General features: G+C 40.3%; 2 protein-coding genes across 8 annotated transcripts in view; one reads left to right on the forward strand and one right to left on the reverse strand.

Annotated features, from left to right (window-relative positions):
* The window catches only part of sinup (siaz-interacting nuclear protein), a 219,251-nt gene that overhangs the window by 100,401 nt on the left and 98,981 nt on the right, over positions 1-19,869 (reverse strand). The window contains exon 1 of one of the 6 annotated variants that reach the window (XM_053686200.1): positions 1,152-1,162. The exons of 4 other annotated variants lie outside the window; for them this stretch is intronic. The gene's annotated coding sequence lies outside the window, so the exon portion shown is untranslated. Of the gene's footprint in view, positions 1-1,151; positions 1,163-19,869 lie in introns of those variants that run through there. One more of the 6 variants, XM_053686198.1, reaches the window with a different exon arrangement.
* Positions 1-19,869, forward strand: part of lamb2 (laminin, beta 2 (laminin S)) — a 38,114-nt gene that overhangs the window by 13,449 nt on the left and 4,796 nt on the right. The window contains exons 5-27 of one of the 2 annotated variants that reach the window (XM_017487226.3): positions 1,999-2,072; positions 2,160-2,348; positions 2,460-2,523; positions 4,321-4,523; positions 4,658-4,778; positions 4,876-5,064; positions 5,159-5,338; positions 10,614-10,726; positions 11,127-11,206; positions 11,300-11,435; positions 11,580-11,738; positions 11,953-12,080; positions 12,307-12,436; positions 12,516-12,708; positions 12,846-12,989; positions 13,078-13,309; positions 14,604-14,767; positions 15,023-15,058; positions 16,365-16,589; positions 17,003-17,220; positions 17,354-17,450; positions 17,694-18,066; positions 18,889-19,073. In XM_017487226.3, the coding sequence (XP_017342715.1) occupies positions 1,999-2,072; positions 2,160-2,348; positions 2,460-2,523; positions 4,321-4,523; positions 4,658-4,778; positions 4,876-5,064; positions 5,159-5,338; positions 10,614-10,726; positions 11,127-11,206; positions 11,300-11,435; positions 11,580-11,738; positions 11,953-12,080; positions 12,307-12,436; positions 12,516-12,708; positions 12,846-12,989; positions 13,078-13,309; positions 14,604-14,767; positions 15,023-15,058; positions 16,365-16,589; positions 17,003-17,220; positions 17,354-17,450; positions 17,694-18,066; positions 18,889-19,073 (3,633 nt within the window). The remainder of the gene's footprint in view (positions 1-1,998; positions 2,073-2,159; positions 2,349-2,459; positions 2,524-4,320; positions 4,524-4,657; positions 4,779-4,875; positions 5,065-5,158; positions 5,339-10,613; positions 10,727-11,126; positions 11,207-11,299; positions 11,436-11,579; positions 11,739-11,952; positions 12,081-12,306; positions 12,437-12,515; positions 12,709-12,845; positions 12,990-13,077; positions 13,310-14,603; positions 14,768-15,022; positions 15,059-16,364; positions 16,590-17,002; positions 17,221-17,353; positions 17,451-17,693; positions 18,067-18,888; positions 19,074-19,869) is intronic. The other variant, XM_017487228.3, reaches the window with a different exon arrangement.

Here is a 19,869-nt window from a genome sequence, read left to right on the forward strand (position 1 = left end):
GAAAAACAGCTTCTGATGGAGCAAATGAGTAAAATCCGAGCAAGTTATACCACTTGTCCTCAGCATTGAAACCTCCAGGTTATAAAGGCTTCCTGCTATAGCTAAACACAAAAAGTTATTCACTCTTTCTGTTTTTTCATATTCATCCCAGCCTTCACTCCCACAGGCTCTTATTCTATTCAGGCTTCATTACACACCACCTCTCCTTTCCCTTTCCTTTTCCTTCCTCCCTAGCTGCCAGTTGTGAGGCAGGTTTGGTGAAATTTAGCAGACCTACAGACTCCTGCAGAACATGGATAAGAGATAAAGTTAAAGTGCTGTTGCTGTAATAGAATATGATGCACACAACTCGCTGCCTTTCTTGTTCACCACCTCTCACTGACTTTATAAATAGAAAGTGAGGTATTTGAGAGCTGATGTACGGTAGAGATGAATAAACTTTCACATGTATCAGCGGCTTAACATTACTGTACTTAATATGTGTGCGTGTGTGTGTGTGTGTGTGTGTGTGTGTGTATTTCGGTTCATTAGATCTAGAATTCCACCCGCTCTGAATCAAGAGTGAGCAAGCGAGCAAATGAGCAAGAGACAGACACAGAGAGAGAGATTGTGCGTATTTGAATTATGGTGTCTGTCTACTAATAATGAAGCTGTGAGTGTAACTATGTTACTATGGTTACAGTTGTTTATAGGCAGCACATTAATTTAGAACGGTGATTTAACTGATCAGAGCTACCTGTGGTATACATGGTTTTAATGCAGCCAATCAGAATCGGGTATTCGGACAGACCATGGTATATATGTATATATATATATATATATATATATATATATACACACACACACACACACACACACAGGTGCAGCTAAAAAAAAAAATAATATCGTGGAAAAGTGGAACTTTCTTATATTCTGCATTCATTAGACATAAAGTGAAATATTTCAAGCTTTTTTTTGTTTTAATCCTGATGATTACAGCTTACAGCTCATGGAAATCAAAAAACAGTATCTCAAAATATTCTAATAAAGGATTTATACTACAGAAATGTCGACCTGAGAAGATCTCTAATCAGCTAATTAACTCAAAACACCTGCAAAGTTTTCCTGAGCCTTTAATCTCTCAGTCTGGTTCAGTACACACAGCCACAATCATGGGAAAGATGAAAGAAATTTTGCATTTCATTTGGAAATCAAGGTCCCAGAGTCTGGAGGAAGAGTGGAGAGGCACAGAATCCAAATTGCTTGAAGTCCAGTGTGAAGTTTCCACAGTCAGTGATGATTTGGGGTGTCATGTCATCTGCTGTGTTTTCTCAAGTCGAGAGTCAATGCAGCGTCTACCAGGAGATTTTAGACCACTTCATGCTTCCATCTGCTGACGAGCTTTATGGAGATGCTGATTTCCTTTTCCAGCAGGACTTGGCACCTGCCCACAGTGCCAAAACTACTAGTAACTGGTTTGCTGACCATGGTATTACTGTGCTTGATTGGCCAGCCAACTCACCTGACCTGAACTCCATAGAAAATCTATGAGAGACACCAGACCCAACAATACAGACGAGCTGAAGGCCGCTATCAAAGCAACCTGGGCTTCCATAATACCTCAGCAGTGCCACAGGCTGAGTGCCTCCATGCCACGCCACATGGAGTGCAGTAATTCATGCAGTAAGTCTTGCAAAAGGATTAAAGCCCTGACCAAGTATTGAATGCATAAAATACCATACTGTTCAGAAGGTGGACATTTCTGTATTATAAATTTTTTATTATAATATTCTGAGATACTGGGTTTTTTATTTCCATGAGCTATAAGCTGTAATCATCAAGATTAAAACAAAAAAAGGTTTGAAATATTTCACTTTATATTTAATGAATCTAGAACATTTCAAAGTTCCCCTTTTTGAATTAAATTACGGGAAAAAATTAACTTTTCCATGATATTTTAGTTTTTTGAGATGCACCTGTATATGGCTAAATTGACTGAATGTATACTTTTCCCCTCAGGCAAGTCTGATGTTTATATTCAGTTGGACCTTGAAGCAGAGTTTCACTTCACTCACCTTATCATGACTTTTAAGGTATGATTAGATTCACATTGCTATTTTTTCTTTTCTTTTGTTTAGCAATGATATTTGTCATGTACATTTTTTAAAATCTGTTCGCAGACGTTCCGTCCTGCAGCCATGTTGATTGAGCGATCTTCAGATTTTGGACGTACCTGGAAGGTGTACAGATACTTTGCCCATGACTGTGCATCAGTCTTTCCTGGAATTTCTCAGGGACCACTCGGCAATGTTGATGACCTCATCTGTGAGTCACGTTATTCAGACATCGAGCCATCCACTGAAGGAGAGGTGAGAACAGAGGAGGACCAAGTCACTCAGCCACTAACAGTTTCTTTTCTGAATTTTTATTGGTGTATTTTATTTAATTAATTAATTTCCATCACTACCTTTTCCTTCCAGGTGATCTTTAGAGTTCTGGACCCTGCTATCCAAATTGAAGATCCCTACAGTGCTAGCATTCAAAGTGAGTCAAGTTCATAAATTACAGCAAGCAAGATTCTGTTTCTTTTTGTTCAGTTAAAACACTTTTTTAAATTTCTTCTTATGAAATGTGCTGCATTTGTATTTTACAGTTTCATCTGGTCCTTCTTTGGTTCATTCATGAGCAGAGCTCCATTCACATGTCCAGTTCTGTCCACTACAGTTGTTCAATAAATGTAGGAGAGGGGCAACATGATATAGTGGTGCCAATGAGAATAGCAGCTGTTTCCTCCCACTCAGTTTGTCCCTTGTTATTTCAACTGGCCTGACTTAACTACGTTCCCAAGAACACGCATGAGCAAATTTTTCCATGTTGTGGTAGAGGTGTGTTTTTTCCATCAGAAAAACTCATCACAGAATTCCTAGCTTTTTTAAATTAGCAATATGTTTGGACAGTACCTGCAAATAGTACTGTATGTATTGGTGAAAAAATGGGCAGAAAATGTATGGTAGTATTTCTAATTAGTTGCACAAAGCCTTCTTTTTTGTTCTTTTCTACAAGAGGACAGTATGATATGTTGGAAAATATCAAGGCGCCTTCATATGTAAAGGTCATTGGCATAAATATATTCTTATATATTCTAATTCAACTCATGTAAATAGTATTATTAGTGGGGGAATATGTTGCACAGGAGGGGTTGACCTTGGTTAATATTTCTGACAGCCTCTGACACAATGTAACTTGCATTATGAAGAGGCTTGTTTTAATCAGTCATGGTCCATGGATCATGCATATTACAATGTGAACATAGTGCAAGGGCACACTGACAGAACCAGCTTGTCTCTGAACCAGCTTATCTGTATTTTTTAACCATTTATCCAACTATCTGCCTTAGAATTTTTTGGCTGTACCTTATACATTTTCCAGCTGATACTCCCTCGTGCTCATTTAATCTGTCTACTCATTGCACTGATGGACCATATGGTAAGATAATGTGTGATGATTTAGGGAAAGGGGCTTATGAACACTCCCCCAGTAATTTCCAGAGTAATGAGATGCTGTTGTGTCAGTTAACAAGTTGATGATTAACAGCTTGGTTTAACCTGCACTCCCGTCCTGTACTGCATATGTGCATTAATATGTGAGGACAGAGTGGGCATGTGAAGACTGATGCATCTCACATGCTGTCTTCCTGAATGGAAAGAACAGTCTGTGCACAATAGCTATAATAGCAACTCTCTTTTTCACTCATTCCTTTACCTCCATCTGCAGTCCCTCATGCAAAAGACATGCCTCACGTGCTTGAGTCTTTCATATAGCCCCTCCAGATGATAAGTAATCATGTGATATCCAATTATTGAGCCTGTAACATAGTGCAAAGCTGCAGCACTAAACTGTCTACATCTACAGTTAGTCATTTGGTAGATGCTCTTATCTAGAGAAACTTTAAAAAGTGCAAACAGTTAAAGGCACAATGCTATGGAATACTTGGAGAACTGGGAAGTATTCATATTCTGAAAGACTAGAGAATAATGCTCATTCATTTAAGTGCTAGACTGCTCTAGTCCTTAACTAAACCAGACAAGTAAGGATATACATATATCTATTCATTAAGAACAAATACAAAGAAGTTCAGAAAACATATATAGCTATTAAAAGAAAGATCAAAGGTTAGGAAAGAGGGTCAGGGGTTAACAGGGGATTTACATGGCTTGAAGATGTTTCCATGTGGGGTTGAGTAATGGTGTGGAGTGGCAAAATTTTCCAAAAGTATTACACAGGATAGAGCCATTGTATTAACTTAAACTACCTATAATGATGTGTTTATCTCTCATACAGACCAGCTGAAAATCACCAACTTGCGTGTGAACTTTACAAAGCTGCATACACTGGGAGATAATCTACTGGACTCCCGGGTAGAGATCAAGGAGAAGTACTACTACGCCATATATGAGCTAGTCATCAGGGGCAACTGCTTCTGCTATGGCCATGCTTCCGAGTGCGCACCCATCGATGGGATAAGGGATGATATCGATCGCATGGTGAGATGTTTAGACAGGGAAAGTACAATTCACGTAAAATCTTTCAAAGAAAATACATTGCCTTATATTTTAAAAAATCTTTCTATTTTTAAAAAAATATATGTTATGCCTTTACTGCTTTTGTGTGTTGCTAGGTGCATGGGAGGTGTGTGTGCAAGCACAATACAAAAGGATTGAACTGTGAGCAGTGTGATGATTTCCATAATGATCTGCCCTGGAAACCAGCCGAGGGTCGCGACACCAATGCCTGCAAGAGTAATTAAAACAACTTCTTAAACTTCAACCCTTAGACTTGTAGTGTATATATGAAAACAGAGTTAAACATGTACTGTTTTTTTTTATTTTTCCACAGAGTGCAACTGTAATGGCCACTCCAACAAATGTCACTTTGATATGGCGGTGTATCTGGCCACGGGGAACGTCAGTGGAGGTGTGTGTGACGACTGTCTTCACAACACCATGGGCCGCAACTGTGAAACTTGTAAACCCTTCTTCTACCAGGACCCAGCAAGCGATATCCGAGATCCTCGCATCTGTGTAGGTCAGTGCGATTAAGACATTTAGCAACATGTGAATATGACCATAAAGTTACAGGTGTCTGTTATTCACACGTTATCTTATTTCTGCCTTTCTAGCTTGTAATTGTTACCCGGATGGTTCTGTAAATCGTGGTGGGTGCGATGAGCGTGATGATCCCACTCTGGGCATGATTGCTGGTCAGTGTCGCTGTAAGGAGAATGTGGAAGGCCCTCGCTGTGACAGATGCAAGTCTGGCTTCTTTGGCCTGAGTGCTAATGACCCACAAGGCTGCCAGCGTGAGTACACACAAATGTCTGCATAGTTTTTTCATGCTTTTAGTCTTACATGCCTAAACAGTCATGTAAAAGAGCCATCATACAGGACAGAAGATATATCTTAGGAGTTTTTAAAACTTCATTTGTATCCACCAAATCTGTAGCATTTCACCAATTATCATAAACAATTGAATTATAGTTCTATTAGGGCTGGGCGGTACAGCTAAAATATGTATCACGATATGATGTTTCATATTGTTCGGTATCTATAGTTATTGATAAATTAAAATCTTTTTTTAAACAAAGACCAGTAGAAAAAAGGTTTGAATTTAACCACTGTATTTTAATTTACCTACTTCATTAAGGCAAACAACAAATAATTTTAGTTTTAACAATCAAAAACAAAATAGAATTTAAACAAATATATTCTCTTATATCTTATATGAAGATTAAATAAACAAGTGTTCAAGAAACTCTTGAACTTAATAAATAAAATGTTACAAAATGTGTGCAATGTAAAAGTGTAAACGTAGAACAATCAAGGCAAACTTTAAGGGAGATCAACATCGCATTATAGTGCAGAATGTGAATCCTGGTGCTCTGGTTTGTGCTCCACCTGTTAGCATAGTTATCCTAGCCTCGTATAAAACGTCCACTTTAACACTTACAGTGGGGGAAATAAGTATTGAACATCAACATTTTTCAGTGAATATATTTCCAATGAGGTTACTCACATGAAATTTTTCACCAGACATCAGTATTAACTCAAGAAATCAGCAAGTATAAAGAATTCACAACATTAAAGTCCATAAATAAAGTTATGTGTAATAAAGTGGAATAACACAGGAAAAAAGTATTGAATACGCTAAGAAAAAGCAGTTCTCCAAGGCAAGGTAAGGCAAGGCACCAGCTGAAATCCATAAGAAGTTAGAAAGTAATTATACCTCCTATTTGTGCAAATTAATATTAGCTGGGTTAGTAAATTGATGGTCTATAAAAAGGCTCGTTACCAAGGAGTCACATAAGAATGGGAGGTTGCTGCTGGAAGTGGTATTAGTTAGTCCAGCAGGGGGTGCTCACCCTGTGGTCCGTGTGTAGCCTAATGCCCCAGTATAGTTACGGGAACACTATTCTGTAAAAACAGCACTGTCTTTCAGATGAGATGTTAAACCGAGGTCCTGGCTCTCTGTGGTCATTAAAATTCCCAGGACACTTATTGTAAAGAGTAGGGGTATACCCTGGTGTCCTGGCAAAATTCCCCCACTGGCCCTTCTCTATCATGGCCCCTAATAATCCCCATCTCTGAATTCGCTACATCACTCTCTCTTCTCCACTAATAGCTGTTGTGTGGTGGGCGTTCTGGTGCACTTCGGCTGCCGTCACATCATACAGGTGGATGCTGCACATTAGTGGTGGTTGAGGAGATCCCCCATACTATGTAAAGTACATTGAGTGTCTAGAAAAGTGCTATATAAATTTAACTCTAACTAACTAACTAACTAACAAGAAAGATCTCATGATGGGTAAATCAAAGATTTCTCCCAAGACCTTTGCAACCTTATTGTTGCAAAACATATTGATGGAATCAGATACAGATGTATTTTGAAATTTCTGAATCATTGGGGCCATTATCTGCAAGTAGAAGCAACATCACTCCATCATCAACCGGTCATGCACAGGAGCTCCTCACAAGATTTCTGACCAGGGAGTCAGAAGAATAGTCAGATGAGTAGCCCAAGAGCCAAGGACCACTCAGAAAAAGCTCCAGAAACACTTGGAGGCAATAAGTACCATCGTCACAGAGAAAATAATAGGCAATGCACTCCACTGCTCACACTCACCCAGCAAGACTCCATTAATAAAGAAAAGGCATGTCGAAGTTCATTTAAAGTTTGCTACAACTCATTTGGACAAGCCTATAAAATACTGGGAGAGTGTAGTCTGGTCAGACGAGAGCAAAATTGAACTTTTTGGCTGTTATACTACACACCATGTTTGGAGAAGAAATGGCACTGCACATCTCACTCTTAAAACACTATAACTACAGTGAAGTTTGGAGGTGGAAGCATCATGGTGTGGGGCTGTTTTTCATTACATGGTACTGGCAGACTTCATATAATTGAAGGAACGATGAATGGAGCCCTTTACTGGGAGATTCTTGAGAAGAATCTGTTGCCATCCACCATGATGATGAAGTGAGACGTGGGTGGACCTTCCAGCAGGACAACGATCCAAAGCATACAGCAAAGGAAACTCTCGGTTGGTTTCAGAGAAAAAAAAAAATCAAGGAATTAGAATGGCCCAGTCAATCACTTCACTTGAATCCAATTGAACAAGATTTAAAGACAATATGTTTAGAAGAATGGACCAAAATCACACCTGAAAACTGTGGCCCATTAATTTCTTCATACAGGAAGCGTCTTGAAGCTGTCATTACAAACAAAGGCTCCTCCTACGGTATTACCGTAATTTTCGGACTATTGAGCGCACCTGAATATAAGACGCACCGACTAACTTTAAAAAGAAATTTTTTTGTACATATATAGGCCGCACTTGTCTATAAGCCGCAGGTGTCCACGTTGTAACATGAGATATTTACACAGAAAGATGTTACACAAAGATTTATTTTTAACTTTTAATTAAATACGTACCGTAAATGTTTTTTTCCGAACAGTGCCTGTAACACGGCTGGTTAAAAAAAAATTAAAAATACAGTTGCCTACCAGGAAAAGTCATTGATCGCTATCTTCATCTTCTTCCTGCGCACTAAAACCACTAAAGTCGTCTTCTTCAGTGTCGGTATTGAACAGCCTCAGAATTACCGGCACTTCGTCACACACTTCCTCAGTCTCTCTTTCGTTGTCGCTCTCAATGTCACTTACATCTCGAGGCAAATTCAGCCTTGAGCTTGTGCTGTCCTCTTCATCACGCAGCAGTCCAGCCTTTCGAAACCCGCTGGTGATAGTAGATTTTTTGACACTGCTCCACGCTGTTAGGATCCACTGGCAAACCTGAGCAAAAGTTGCTCTTCGCATGCTATTTCCTTCTTCGACAGCCAGATCAATTGCCTTTAACTTGAAAGCTGCATCATATGCATTTCTTCGTGTGTTTTCCATGATGAGGGTGTGTGCATGAAGCGCAAAATGACTGAGTGCGTTTGATTTAATTCGAACAGTTTCATTGGTCCACTGTGACCTGTTCGGTAATTTCATTGGTTCGATGTGACGAGGCTAAATGTTTTGGCGGCATGAAGCTCGTTAGCCCGTAAAAATCCATAAATTAGCCGCGTCATTGTTTAAGCCGCAGTGTTCAAAGTGTGTGACAAAAGTAGCGGCTTATAGTCCGGAAATTACGGTAAATACATTTTAGTTGGCGTGTTCAGTACTTTTTTCCTGTGTCATTCCTCTTTATTACACATAACTTCATTTATCAACTTTAATGTTTGGATTTCTTTATACATGGTGAAAATTTCATTTGAATAGGCTTATTGGAAATATATTTACTGTTGCCACATTCAATACTTATTTTTCCCACAGTGCTTCCGGATAACAATGTGCTGAGGTCCATGTCTGACGAGTCGAGCTCCTGCTTTGAGGACACTCACTGTCCTCCCCAGAGCCGACATTTTAACAGAAAACACAAAAATTGTCAAAATGTCACACGTACTGTACATGCGTACTACAAATCTCTCACAGCTTGTTTCTCTGTACTTGGCCAGGAAGGCTTTTTTGCAACGCTTACTCACAAAGCTTTCATCTGTTCTGATGTTGGTCAGATGAAAAGAAACCAAAAAAACTGCCACACTGGTGAGCTGACATGTCCTTTTTTATATCTCCTCGGCAGGCACTGAACTCATTTTCGTGTGTGTTCTGATGTCACATGGCGATGGCGCAAGCAAACCCCACAGATACGCAACGTGTTATAGGCTGTTTGCTTGTCACTCGTAGTACATTCCTTCATCAAGGCATATGATCCAGGGACAGCGCACGCTTGAGGTTGTTCATGAAACGAGACGTTATGTCTGTTTACATTTCATCAAGCATTATACCGAACATTTTTTCTATCGTTACTGATAAAGGTGTACCGTCGATAAATACCGATACCGTTTTATCACCCAGCCCTAATTTATATGTTCTGACAAAGGAAATATACACCCCTCTCCTTGAAATATTGGAAGTCCAAGATTATGTCTCGTTCAGCTCCATTGGTCCCTAAGTCATGAATCAGTTTATCGTGTCCCTGAGTTCGGGAACTGGTAAGGACCCTGGCTCACTACACATTGGGACACTGATAACTCAATTTCCGGCGACACGATTACATCCTCGCGTTGTAAAATGTCATTAAACATTAAATACATAAAAAATATTTACATTTTATACGTCATATAATTTGTTAGCTTAATCACACGCATTTCTGTCATGGTACTTCAAGCAGGATCGTACACTAGCTAGTGGATGTTTTAATTTTTATTAATTAAACACTTAAAAGTCATTAGACTCAAACAAATCATATATAGAATGTCAAATAAAGTTAAAAATCGCTCATGTAAGTAATCATTTAAGAACTACAATGACAAGCCATTTGTAGCCGGAAGCTGGCTGAGAGTTCGTCCCTCATTTCTCTCAAGCTGAGAGGCTTTAGAAAATGTCATTTCCAGTAAGGGAACACAGTGAGCATTGATGCTCTCTGGTTTTTATATCGTGTGATTTTTTTAGGGAGCGAATCCTCCAGTACGCTCTAACGTTAGTCTAACGCTAAAAATAGACATGAGACAATGTTGTACCAAAGCGGTAATTGTTGTAGTTATATCCAACTTTTAAACACTGCAGTGATGTACTAAGTAGTAATTACTCAAACCTAAGCTGTCCCTAAATGGTTTGTGATATACATGTATCAGACATCGATAACACATTAATATCACAATACTGTGGTTATGTATCTAGATTGGTGACACATAATTACATTGTAACCACTGAAAGATAGGACCATCTCTGAAACTACTAATGCCATTATTAACTGAGGAATTCATGGAAATGTGCACACACACAAAAGTGCTGTTAACCTTAAAGTTAGTTTGATTTAAAGGAAAAAAAAGTTTTTTGTTCTTTTCTCCATACTTGAAATGTGTGAGTCCTTGTACACAGTAATCCCACATATGCCACAGAAGTACTAACTAGAGATTGGGTTTAAAAACTGCTGGAGTGTTGCCTTAAAATGTAATCTGTATGTTTTTTTGTGGTGGATGATTAATGCACCTCCTAGCTCTATGTTCTCACCGTTTTTTTTCTCTCATCAGCATGTAGGTGTGACCCCAGGGGAACAGTCTCTGGCAGTCCCCAATGCGACCCTGTCCGAGGAGACTGCTTCTGCAAGCGCATGGTCACTGGACGCACCTGCAACCAGTGCCTGGTAAATCCATTCAAGTTCAGTCACACACCAGGAAAAAAAAATGAGAACACTGTTTCAAAATGTATTTCTGATTTGTAATACATCTCCAGTTCAATGATAGTACACAGGAAAGTTGTGCTTGGCGTCTACATTTATCCCTCTGGTGTTGGTTTACGTGCAGCTTAAAACGGGTAGAATGAAAAAGAGATGCATTCTGGGATAAGACGAGTAGCGGGGTGCCTTACACGTGTCTTCCATTCTCATCCGAATGCATTTAATCTGTGTACCTGATTTACCTAACTGACATACCATTTCAGGACATTAGTCCTGATATTGTTATAAATGAAATCGATTCTATATTATATTTAGGCATTCCTGCAGTCCTCATACTTGTCTGTTATTCTATATGATCTTTTCCTAGCCAGAGCACTGGGCCTTAAGCCATGATGCCAGTGGCTGCAGAGCATGTGAATGTGATGTAGGTGGAGCCGTAGATAACCAGTAAGTGCTATGTTTACATGAAATATGTATAATACACCTGTTCAGCAGTGTATATGAGAATAACTTACGTATATATCTCAACTTTCTTGCCAGGTGCTCAATGGAATCAGGCCAGTGTCGCTGCCGCAATCACTTGATGGGCCGCCAGTGCAACCAGGTAGAGACTGGGTATTTCTTCATGGCCCTGGACTACTATATATATGAGGCTGAACTTGCCAAACTTGGTCAGGTAAGAGTAAACCTGAAAACAGACTAACTTACTGTCTCTAGAACTTAAGTGCATGTTAGACAGCCATCCATCATAAAAAAAAAAAACACAACTCATTATTATAATCTTTGTAAGTCAAATTGAGGCTAACGTGTGCATTTGTAGGGCTGCACTGTTGAGGAAAAGGAGTGGCAGTCAGGTCGACCAGCTTCTTGGACCGGCACTGGGTTTGCACGAGTTCCTGAAGGAAGCACTCTGGAGTTTTTCATCAACAACATTCCTTATTCCATGGAGTACGATGTTCTCATCCGCTATGAGCCTCAGGTAATGATCCTGTGCATGCTATCTCATGAAACTTTGTATAAAACTATATGTGTATACACAGCAAAATCGCCAGTGTTGATTTAACACCCAGAGTGTTGAATTTACACCCTACAGTGTTTATATAAATCCATTGGACTCAAATGAACACTCTGGGTGTTAATTCAACACTAGGGATTTTACTGTGTACAAGTACATGTCCCTGTGTGTTTTATAGATGCCACAAGACTGGGACGAGGTGCGTGTAAAAGTTATCAGGCCTGGTCCAATTCCCACCAGCAGCCCATGTGGAAACACGATCCCTGCAGATGATCTACTGACTGTCTCCCTGCCCTCTGGATCCAGGTCTGCTTTACACATACATATACATATCCTACAGAACTTTCATCCATGTGTATAGTTCATTTAGCTTGTAAAAGTATAGGAATAGGAATCTAGAAATATGGTCTATATACCCAAGCCAAACCAAAAAGTCAACGAGGACATTCTTCTGTCCTCCACTAACCCTGGTGAGTAGTAATCTTGACTCTGGTTCTGACTTGGTTTCTATGGCTTCTATATTGTTCTGCAGGTTCATGGTTCTGCCCCAGTCTGTGTGTTTGGAGAGACGAGTGAGCTATACACTCCGTCTGGAGTTTATCAGCTATGCAGACAAAAATACCATTCCTGGCTTTAGCAATGCCAACATCCTGATAGACTCTGTAAGATTATTTTGATGTACTAATTTGAAATAAAGATCATAGAATTTCTATCCTTTTAATCCAAGTGTTCCTCATCCAGATCGCCCTGCTCCCTCGGTACAATTCCCTGGACATGTTTGTAGTTGGTGACCCCGCCTCTATCCTCCGGAAGCAAATGTACGAGCGTTACCGCTGCCATGAGAGTGCTAAGAGTGTGTCCCGCCCAGCCATGAGCGAAGTATGCGCTAAACTTATCTTTAGCATGTCAGCCATCATTAACGACGGAGCACTGCGTGAGTTACCTCACTAACAAGCAGGAAAAAACGAAGCGACTGAACGTTGCTGTGACCATAATTCCATATAGTCAGACAGTTTTGACATTTATTTATTTATTTATTTACGTGTCTGTTTCTGTTCTTACTCCACCTAGCTTGCCAATGTGACCCCCAGGGTTCACTCAGCTCTCAGTGTGATGTGCGTGGAGGTCAGTGTCCCTGTAGGCCTAATGTAATTGGCCAGCGCTGTGATAGGTGTGCTCCAGGAAGCTATGGCTTTGGACCTGCTGGATGCAAAGGTGAGATTTACACTTTGCAAAAAAACATATCTTGCCACAATTAATGTGGAAAAATTTAGGTACTTTCTTTCTTTGTTTCTTTCTTTAGCATGTGACTGTAGTCAGGAGGGCTCTCGCAGTCAATTCTGTGATCAGCGCACAGGGCAGTGTTCGTGTCTCCCAGGAGCATTCAGCCAGCGTTGCGATAGCTGCCAGGCAGGACACTGGGGCTTTCCCAGCTGCAGGCCATGTCAGTGTAACGGACATACAGAGGAATGCCACCAAAGAACTGGTGTCTGTCTCAATTGTAGGGGCCACACAGCTGGGGACCAGTGTCAAAAGTAAGCAAAGAGGGAAAGAAAGATGACTCACATTTGAACCTCCAGAACCCCATTTACGATTACATCAAGCAGGCAATTAAAGATTAGTTTCCATTCCATTGTCAACATTTTTTAATTATATGTTTAATTTAATAGTTAATTATTAATCATTGAATTTAATAAAGAAACACATGATTTAGGTCACATGACATTGACTATTATCTGTATTTGTTTGTTAGTTACAGTTACATTTATATGGTGCTTTTCTTGACACTTAAACGCTTTACATAGTGAGGGGGTCTCCTCAACCACCACTAATGTGCAGCATCCACCTGGATGATGTGACAGCAGCCATAGTGCGCCAGAACGCCCACCACACACCAGGTATTAGTGGAGAGGAGAGAGTGATGTAGCCAATTCAGAGATAGGGATTATTAGGAGGAAATGGTAGAGAAGGGCCAGTGGGGGAATTTTGCCAGGACACCGGGGTATACCCTTACTCTTTTACGATAAGTGTCCTGGGATTTTTAATGACCACAGAGATTCAGGACTTCGGTTTAACATCTCATCTGAAAGATGATGCTATTTTTACAGTATTGTGTCACCATCACTATACTGGGGCATTAGACCCCACACAGACCACAGGGTGAGCACCCCCAGCTGGCCTCCCTAATACCACTTCCAGAAGCAACCTTAGTTTTCCCCAGGAGGTCTCCCATCCAGGTACTGACTCAACCCTGCTTAGCTTCAGTGGGAATCCAGGCAAAAGCTGCAGGGTGAATCCCAAATACAGTAGCTTGTGTAATGGATTCACACTGGGAGATGGGTTGGAATCCATGTTGCAGAAGTTTTTATTAAACAAATCCAAAACACAAGACTCAATACTGGTTTATAAAATAGGAAGGGTTCAGTAACAGGTAAACAGTCCAAAAGGCAAACAAAACAATGGTAGTCCAAAAAACATAAATCCAGAAACACAGTCAATAGGTCATAACAAGAAGCTAAACTAGATTAATTAGACAAACACTCGGTACAGCAGGCAGTACTACGCAGTGAGTCTCACAAAGCACATGGCCTGTAAACCTTTACACTGGAAGTGCAATGAATTCATTTATATGAGTTTGACCTATTCTGTCATAAAGGGATATTTGTTAAAATGCAGCATGATAAAAACCAGATCATTCCAAAGGGTTCACAAGTTGGTTGTGGATGATTTAACTGAGAAGTAACAGAAAAGCTAGATAGAAGGTTGTAACCTACATGGAATCATGTATTTCTGTAACCAGCTTTTTTATTATTATTATTTTTATTTCAGGTGTGCTAATGGATACTATGGAAACCCAGTGTTGGGTTCAGGAAGCAGATGTCAGCCATGCCCTTGTCCAGATGGACCTGAGAGTGGACGTCACTTTGCTGCCTCCTGTTACCAAGACAACCATAGCAGACAGGTGGTCTGCAACTGTAAACAGGGCTACACAGGTGCGTTCTGCCAATCCTCATAGCTAAAGAATAAGAAATAGATGCAGGAGGTTGTGAGAGAAAAGATTTTATCTGTAAGATAAAATAAGATGTATTAGTGGTGGTCGATGACATGTTAGTTAGCAACTTTCCCTGCGCCCAACTGCATTTGCATTTGTCAGGGTGCAAAAATCACATGGTATAACCCTTGTTTTGGCTTTGGACTGAAGCAAATGTTTCTGTTATTTTCCCCTCATCCTTCTTGAATATACACAGGAATTGTTAAGCGCTCAGGAGGGACTGTCCTCAAGCGTGAGTAGCCCTGGAGACACCCCCCATCCCCCCCTCCCCCCCTCCCACCTGAGCTACCCAACCTCCACAACTCTTTCTTTCCTACCTGCGCATGGCTTCAGCACCCAACCCCTTTATGGTGCTGTGCCTCTACACATGCAGTTTAATTATACAGAGCCTCAATAGCTGATCCAAGCGTGAACATGCGTGAATGGAACTGTAGCGCCTTTACCTGAATCAGTGTTTGAGCAGTGAAGCTGTCACTTGCAATTGCTGACTTGCTTGTGTTGTCTGGCTGTTAGACACTTAGCAGTAGGTACACGATTATTTTCAGTGACATTGTTGTACTCATGTTGATGCTATATAACATAAGCTGCTTTCCGGGAGGTAATTTATGTCCTTATAGATCTAATGACTGCACTGGGATACAAGCCCCTGTGCTTGTATAACTAAAGCTGATATCTCCTGGACAGTGTCCTCTTAAGACATGTATCTCCTTTTAAAACACTAAAATGGCACCCATACAATAAATACCCTCTCTCTATGTAGTTTAGATTTCTAAAACACTTACTCCCAAAATTTGTATGTCAAAGAGTGTCATTTTCAACACAAAACTACCCATTAGACCAGTTCTTTGTATATAATAATAATTAGTTTTGCTACATGTCTGTGAACTGGGCTCCAGATGTTCAGTAAATACTTGAACAATATTATTCTGGACAAAAAGGAACATTGTTTATTCCAAGTATGAGTTTGTATTTTGGCCAACCAAATTTTCTGTCAAATCCAGATCCAATCGGCAGCCCCTTCATCCTTCATCAGAGGGAAATGCCAGGAATGTCTTCCTGTCATATGAAGCTTCTCTGCTCTGTTTCATATGAAAGTCACACCTTCATTGTATCTGCCAAAAAGACTACAAAGGAGCTTTGGTGTTTTGGCTAATAAACAGATTCCTGCTACAGTAATCCCATCCATGCTTATCTCTGCTGTTGTTGACGTGTAGGAATTGGTTCAGGAGGAGTTTCTGCATGAACGTCATGTATTGTTTATGCATTGGTTCACATTTTCCCCATATTCTTTTTAGTTTGGTATAGTCCATTTGACTTTTATATGTAAAACTTCATTGACCTAGCACATTAACTGCTCTCTTATATGCCATAAACAGGACATTTGAACAAAACAAAAAAATACCTTACCTAATCATGCTTATCATTATGACCATCTAATATCTGTTCATTATAAAGTGTTCTTCTTGCATCTTACCATAGCACTAACATGTTCCTCGTATCATTGTTTATTTCTTGTAAAGTAACTCTGTAACCAACAGGTGCGCGCTGTGAGGATTGTGCCCCTGGTTACTATGGTAATCCCTCTCAGCCCGGTGGCCGCTGCCAGACATGTCGCTGTAGTAACAACATCGACCTATCAGATCCTGAGTCATGTGACAGGCGGACTGGGGAGTGTCTCAAATGTCTCTACAACACTGAGGGACCTGAGTGTGCGGTGTGTAAGAGCGGCTACTATGGCGATGCTTCTCGTCGCAACTGCAGGAGTAAGTAAAGTAGATTTTTTAGTTGTTGTTGCCTTGTCTGAAATTTTAGTGAATGCAGTTTAGTGCACTTGTAAAATCCCACAATGCACCCCAATAAATAGTGTCCATAATGCTCTCTACTATTTGAAGACTGTTACTGATAGTCAGTCATGTGATGTGTTGGATGCAACCACGGTTAATGTTATTCCATGTTATTTTACTATTACAGAATCACATTCATACAAGCCGTGTAATGTAGAAAATCATTATAGTATGTTAATGATATAGGAAGAAGTGCCTAGAATGATGTCTAAAAGGGGTAATTAAATAACACACTCTTCACACTTTTGCCACATACATTCCTGCCACATACAGACCTGCTCATCATTTTGCCATATACATACTTGCTTATGCTATGTTTTTTCTTTTCCCAGAGTGCACTTGCAACTTCCTGGGCACAGAGCGCAGTCAGTGTCTTTCCCGAGATGACTGTCTGTGCCAGCGTGCCACAGGACAGTGCCAGTGTCTGCCTCATGTCATTGGACTCACCTGTGATCACTGTGCACCAAACTACTGGAACCTGGCTGGTGGCCACGGATGTGAACCCTGCAATTGTGACCCCAACAATGCCTACACATCAGCCTGCAACGAGGTACCTGTCTCTCTCTCAATCAGTTAATAATAATAACGTTGATCACATTTTGCTTTTGCGTGTTTTAGTAGTTGTTTAGATCAGTGTGGTTTCAGGATACATCATTCTTTTGAGCATGAACTGTCGTTCACAGTTCACAGGCCACTGTCAGTGTCGTGATGGCTTTGGTGGAAAGACTTGCAGGGACTGCCAGGAGAACTTCTGGGGTGATCCTAGAATCCTCTGCAGAGGTATGTCACACACTGAATGAAATGGAATATAGCACTCTTATGGGAGCTGCTCTTTCTGTTTGTTACCCATATTTGTCTGAATTTCATTAGTAGTAACGTAATGCCATTTGAAATAGTTATTTGTATAAGCAAGAATCAAGAGTTGCATCATCTCAATTCTGTTTCATTAGAAACATTACACTGAAGTCATCTAGAATCATTACTAAAGCTCGTTTGATTTTCTCGGCCTCTTTCCTTCCACAGCTTGTGACTGTGACTCTCGGGGCATTGAGACTTCGCAGTGTGACCGTTTAACAGGTCACTGCGCTTGCCGGCAGGGTGTATCAGGTGTCCGGTGTGATCAGTGTGCCCGTGGTTTCTCAGGCATGTTTCCTGCTTGCCAGCCTTGCCATCAATGTTTTGGCGACTGGGATCGCATTGTCCAAGATCTAGCTGCGAGGACTAAGGCCCTTGTAGCCCGGGCTCAGGAGATCCAGACTACAGGCCTGACTGGAGCCTATGAGAAGCATTTTAGGCAGCTGGAAGAGAAGCTGGCACAAGCACAGGGCATTGTCAATGCCCGTAATGCCACTGCCGAAGCTGTGACCAACCTAATGGGCATGATAGAGTACCTCAGGTACAAGATGAATTTACCATATAACTAAATAGCAGTATAGAGTTTAAGTTATTACAGTTTGGTCAAATTTTCAGTTTGGTATTATGCACAGTTATGTAAACCTAAATCAAAAAAACCTTCCTAATTTTTTTCATTATTGAGAAGCACCAGAAAGGGGATGTATGGGGGAAACCACTGGGAACTAATTGGCTAATAATTAGCATGTTATAATAACTTTGACCACAAGGGGCAGCTGATTTTTCCCCCCTTACTCATTATAGGACCAGGTGAAAAAAAATAGTGATAACTTTGTAGTGATAGTGATAACTGGCTATCATTTGGCGAGACAGGATGGAAGACAGCAGCTGCCTTTTATGCTTTTGCACCCTGTGCAATCAGATGTTACTCTTGTTGTTGGATTACTAAAAAATGATGAATCATTTCACTATATAAATATTGTGTAATGTTGCATTTTTGAAAGTCTCTTAAGTAGCAAGCTTATGATGAGGCTAGCAGCGCAAAACAATTCCGGTTCTGTCACACTTGGCTCATCAGGTTCACGGCCACACAAACTGGAACTTGAGCTGAACCAGAATAAAGTGGAACAAATGTGGGTATTAGAGAATATGTAGGCTATACATTACCCAAAAGTATAAAAGGCAGCAACCTTCTGCTAACCTGTAATAGGCCACATGGGACGCTACAGACATCATTTTAAATGATCTAGAATTATTAGCAACTCTTTTTCTTCACCTGTCTTCTGATTCCTGAGCACTCAGGGCTTCTGTATTTAGGTAACAACATCATAAACTCTAACGCCTCTTTGTTGTTGTACTCTTCTAGGTCTCGCATTGGTGAGGCAACAGACACCCTGACCCAGCTGGAGGGAGACCTAACTGCAGTGCAAGACAGCAACTATGAAGCCAGCAGTCAGCTGAGCTCATTGGAGAGAGAGGCCAAAGAACTCAACCTCAGCTCTGAGAGGCTCAACAACCAGCTTGACATCCTAAAAAATTCAAACTTTTTGGGTGAGACATTAGACTATACAAGTGCACTGGTCCTAGTTAAAAACTATTTACCATAGCCTAGCCGTATTACACTATTTTACTGTGTCCATTAGTGATGGGAGAAAGGAATCTTTTGAAAGCTTCGAATCAATTGAACCAATTGCTTTGCAAAATGATTCACTGTTTCGAAGCGTTCGAAACACAACACGCTGGCGTCACCTGCTGGTCAAAACGGTGTAAAAGCAAGGAGATCTAGGCCCAAATATAATGATACCTTATACAAAACAATTGCAAATATCTTCACAACAGTGTAATGTTTTAAATATAATTTACAAATCATTAAATACCATTAAATATTAGAGCTTGTATTCTGTGTTTTAGTCAGGGTTTTTGCTAATCAGATCATTTACATGCAATTTCTTGCAAAGCCTTTTTAATTCTACGCACGTGTTTTTCATTAAAGCTGCCTATCAAGCAGTAGAGAGAATGAAGGGGTAATGTTATGACTCAGGAGAAGGGAGCATTGTTACAAACCATGTATGGTTTGTAACAATGCACTTTATTTATTTTACATATGTTGTTTCAAACCTTATAAGCCTGTGTGTGAAAGGGAAGTTATGTTTTAGAAAAATAAAACTGTGACAAGAATAAACCAAAACAAAAATGTCATTATGCATTTTTATTTAAGAACAGAAGTTCTTAACACACTTTCAACTTGGCTTGTTTTTTTTATAGTAAAAATCTGGCAGGATTTCACATCAGGTGATTAACTAGGCATCCTGAAGTGAGCACTGATCATGGATCAGTACAAACACAA

Source organism: Ictalurus punctatus, chromosome 15, assembly GCF_001660625.3.
Source record: "Ictalurus punctatus breed USDA103 chromosome 15, Coco_2.0, whole genome shotgun sequence".
Taxonomy (NCBI): Eukaryota; Metazoa; Chordata; class Actinopteri; order Siluriformes; family Ictaluridae; genus Ictalurus; species Ictalurus punctatus.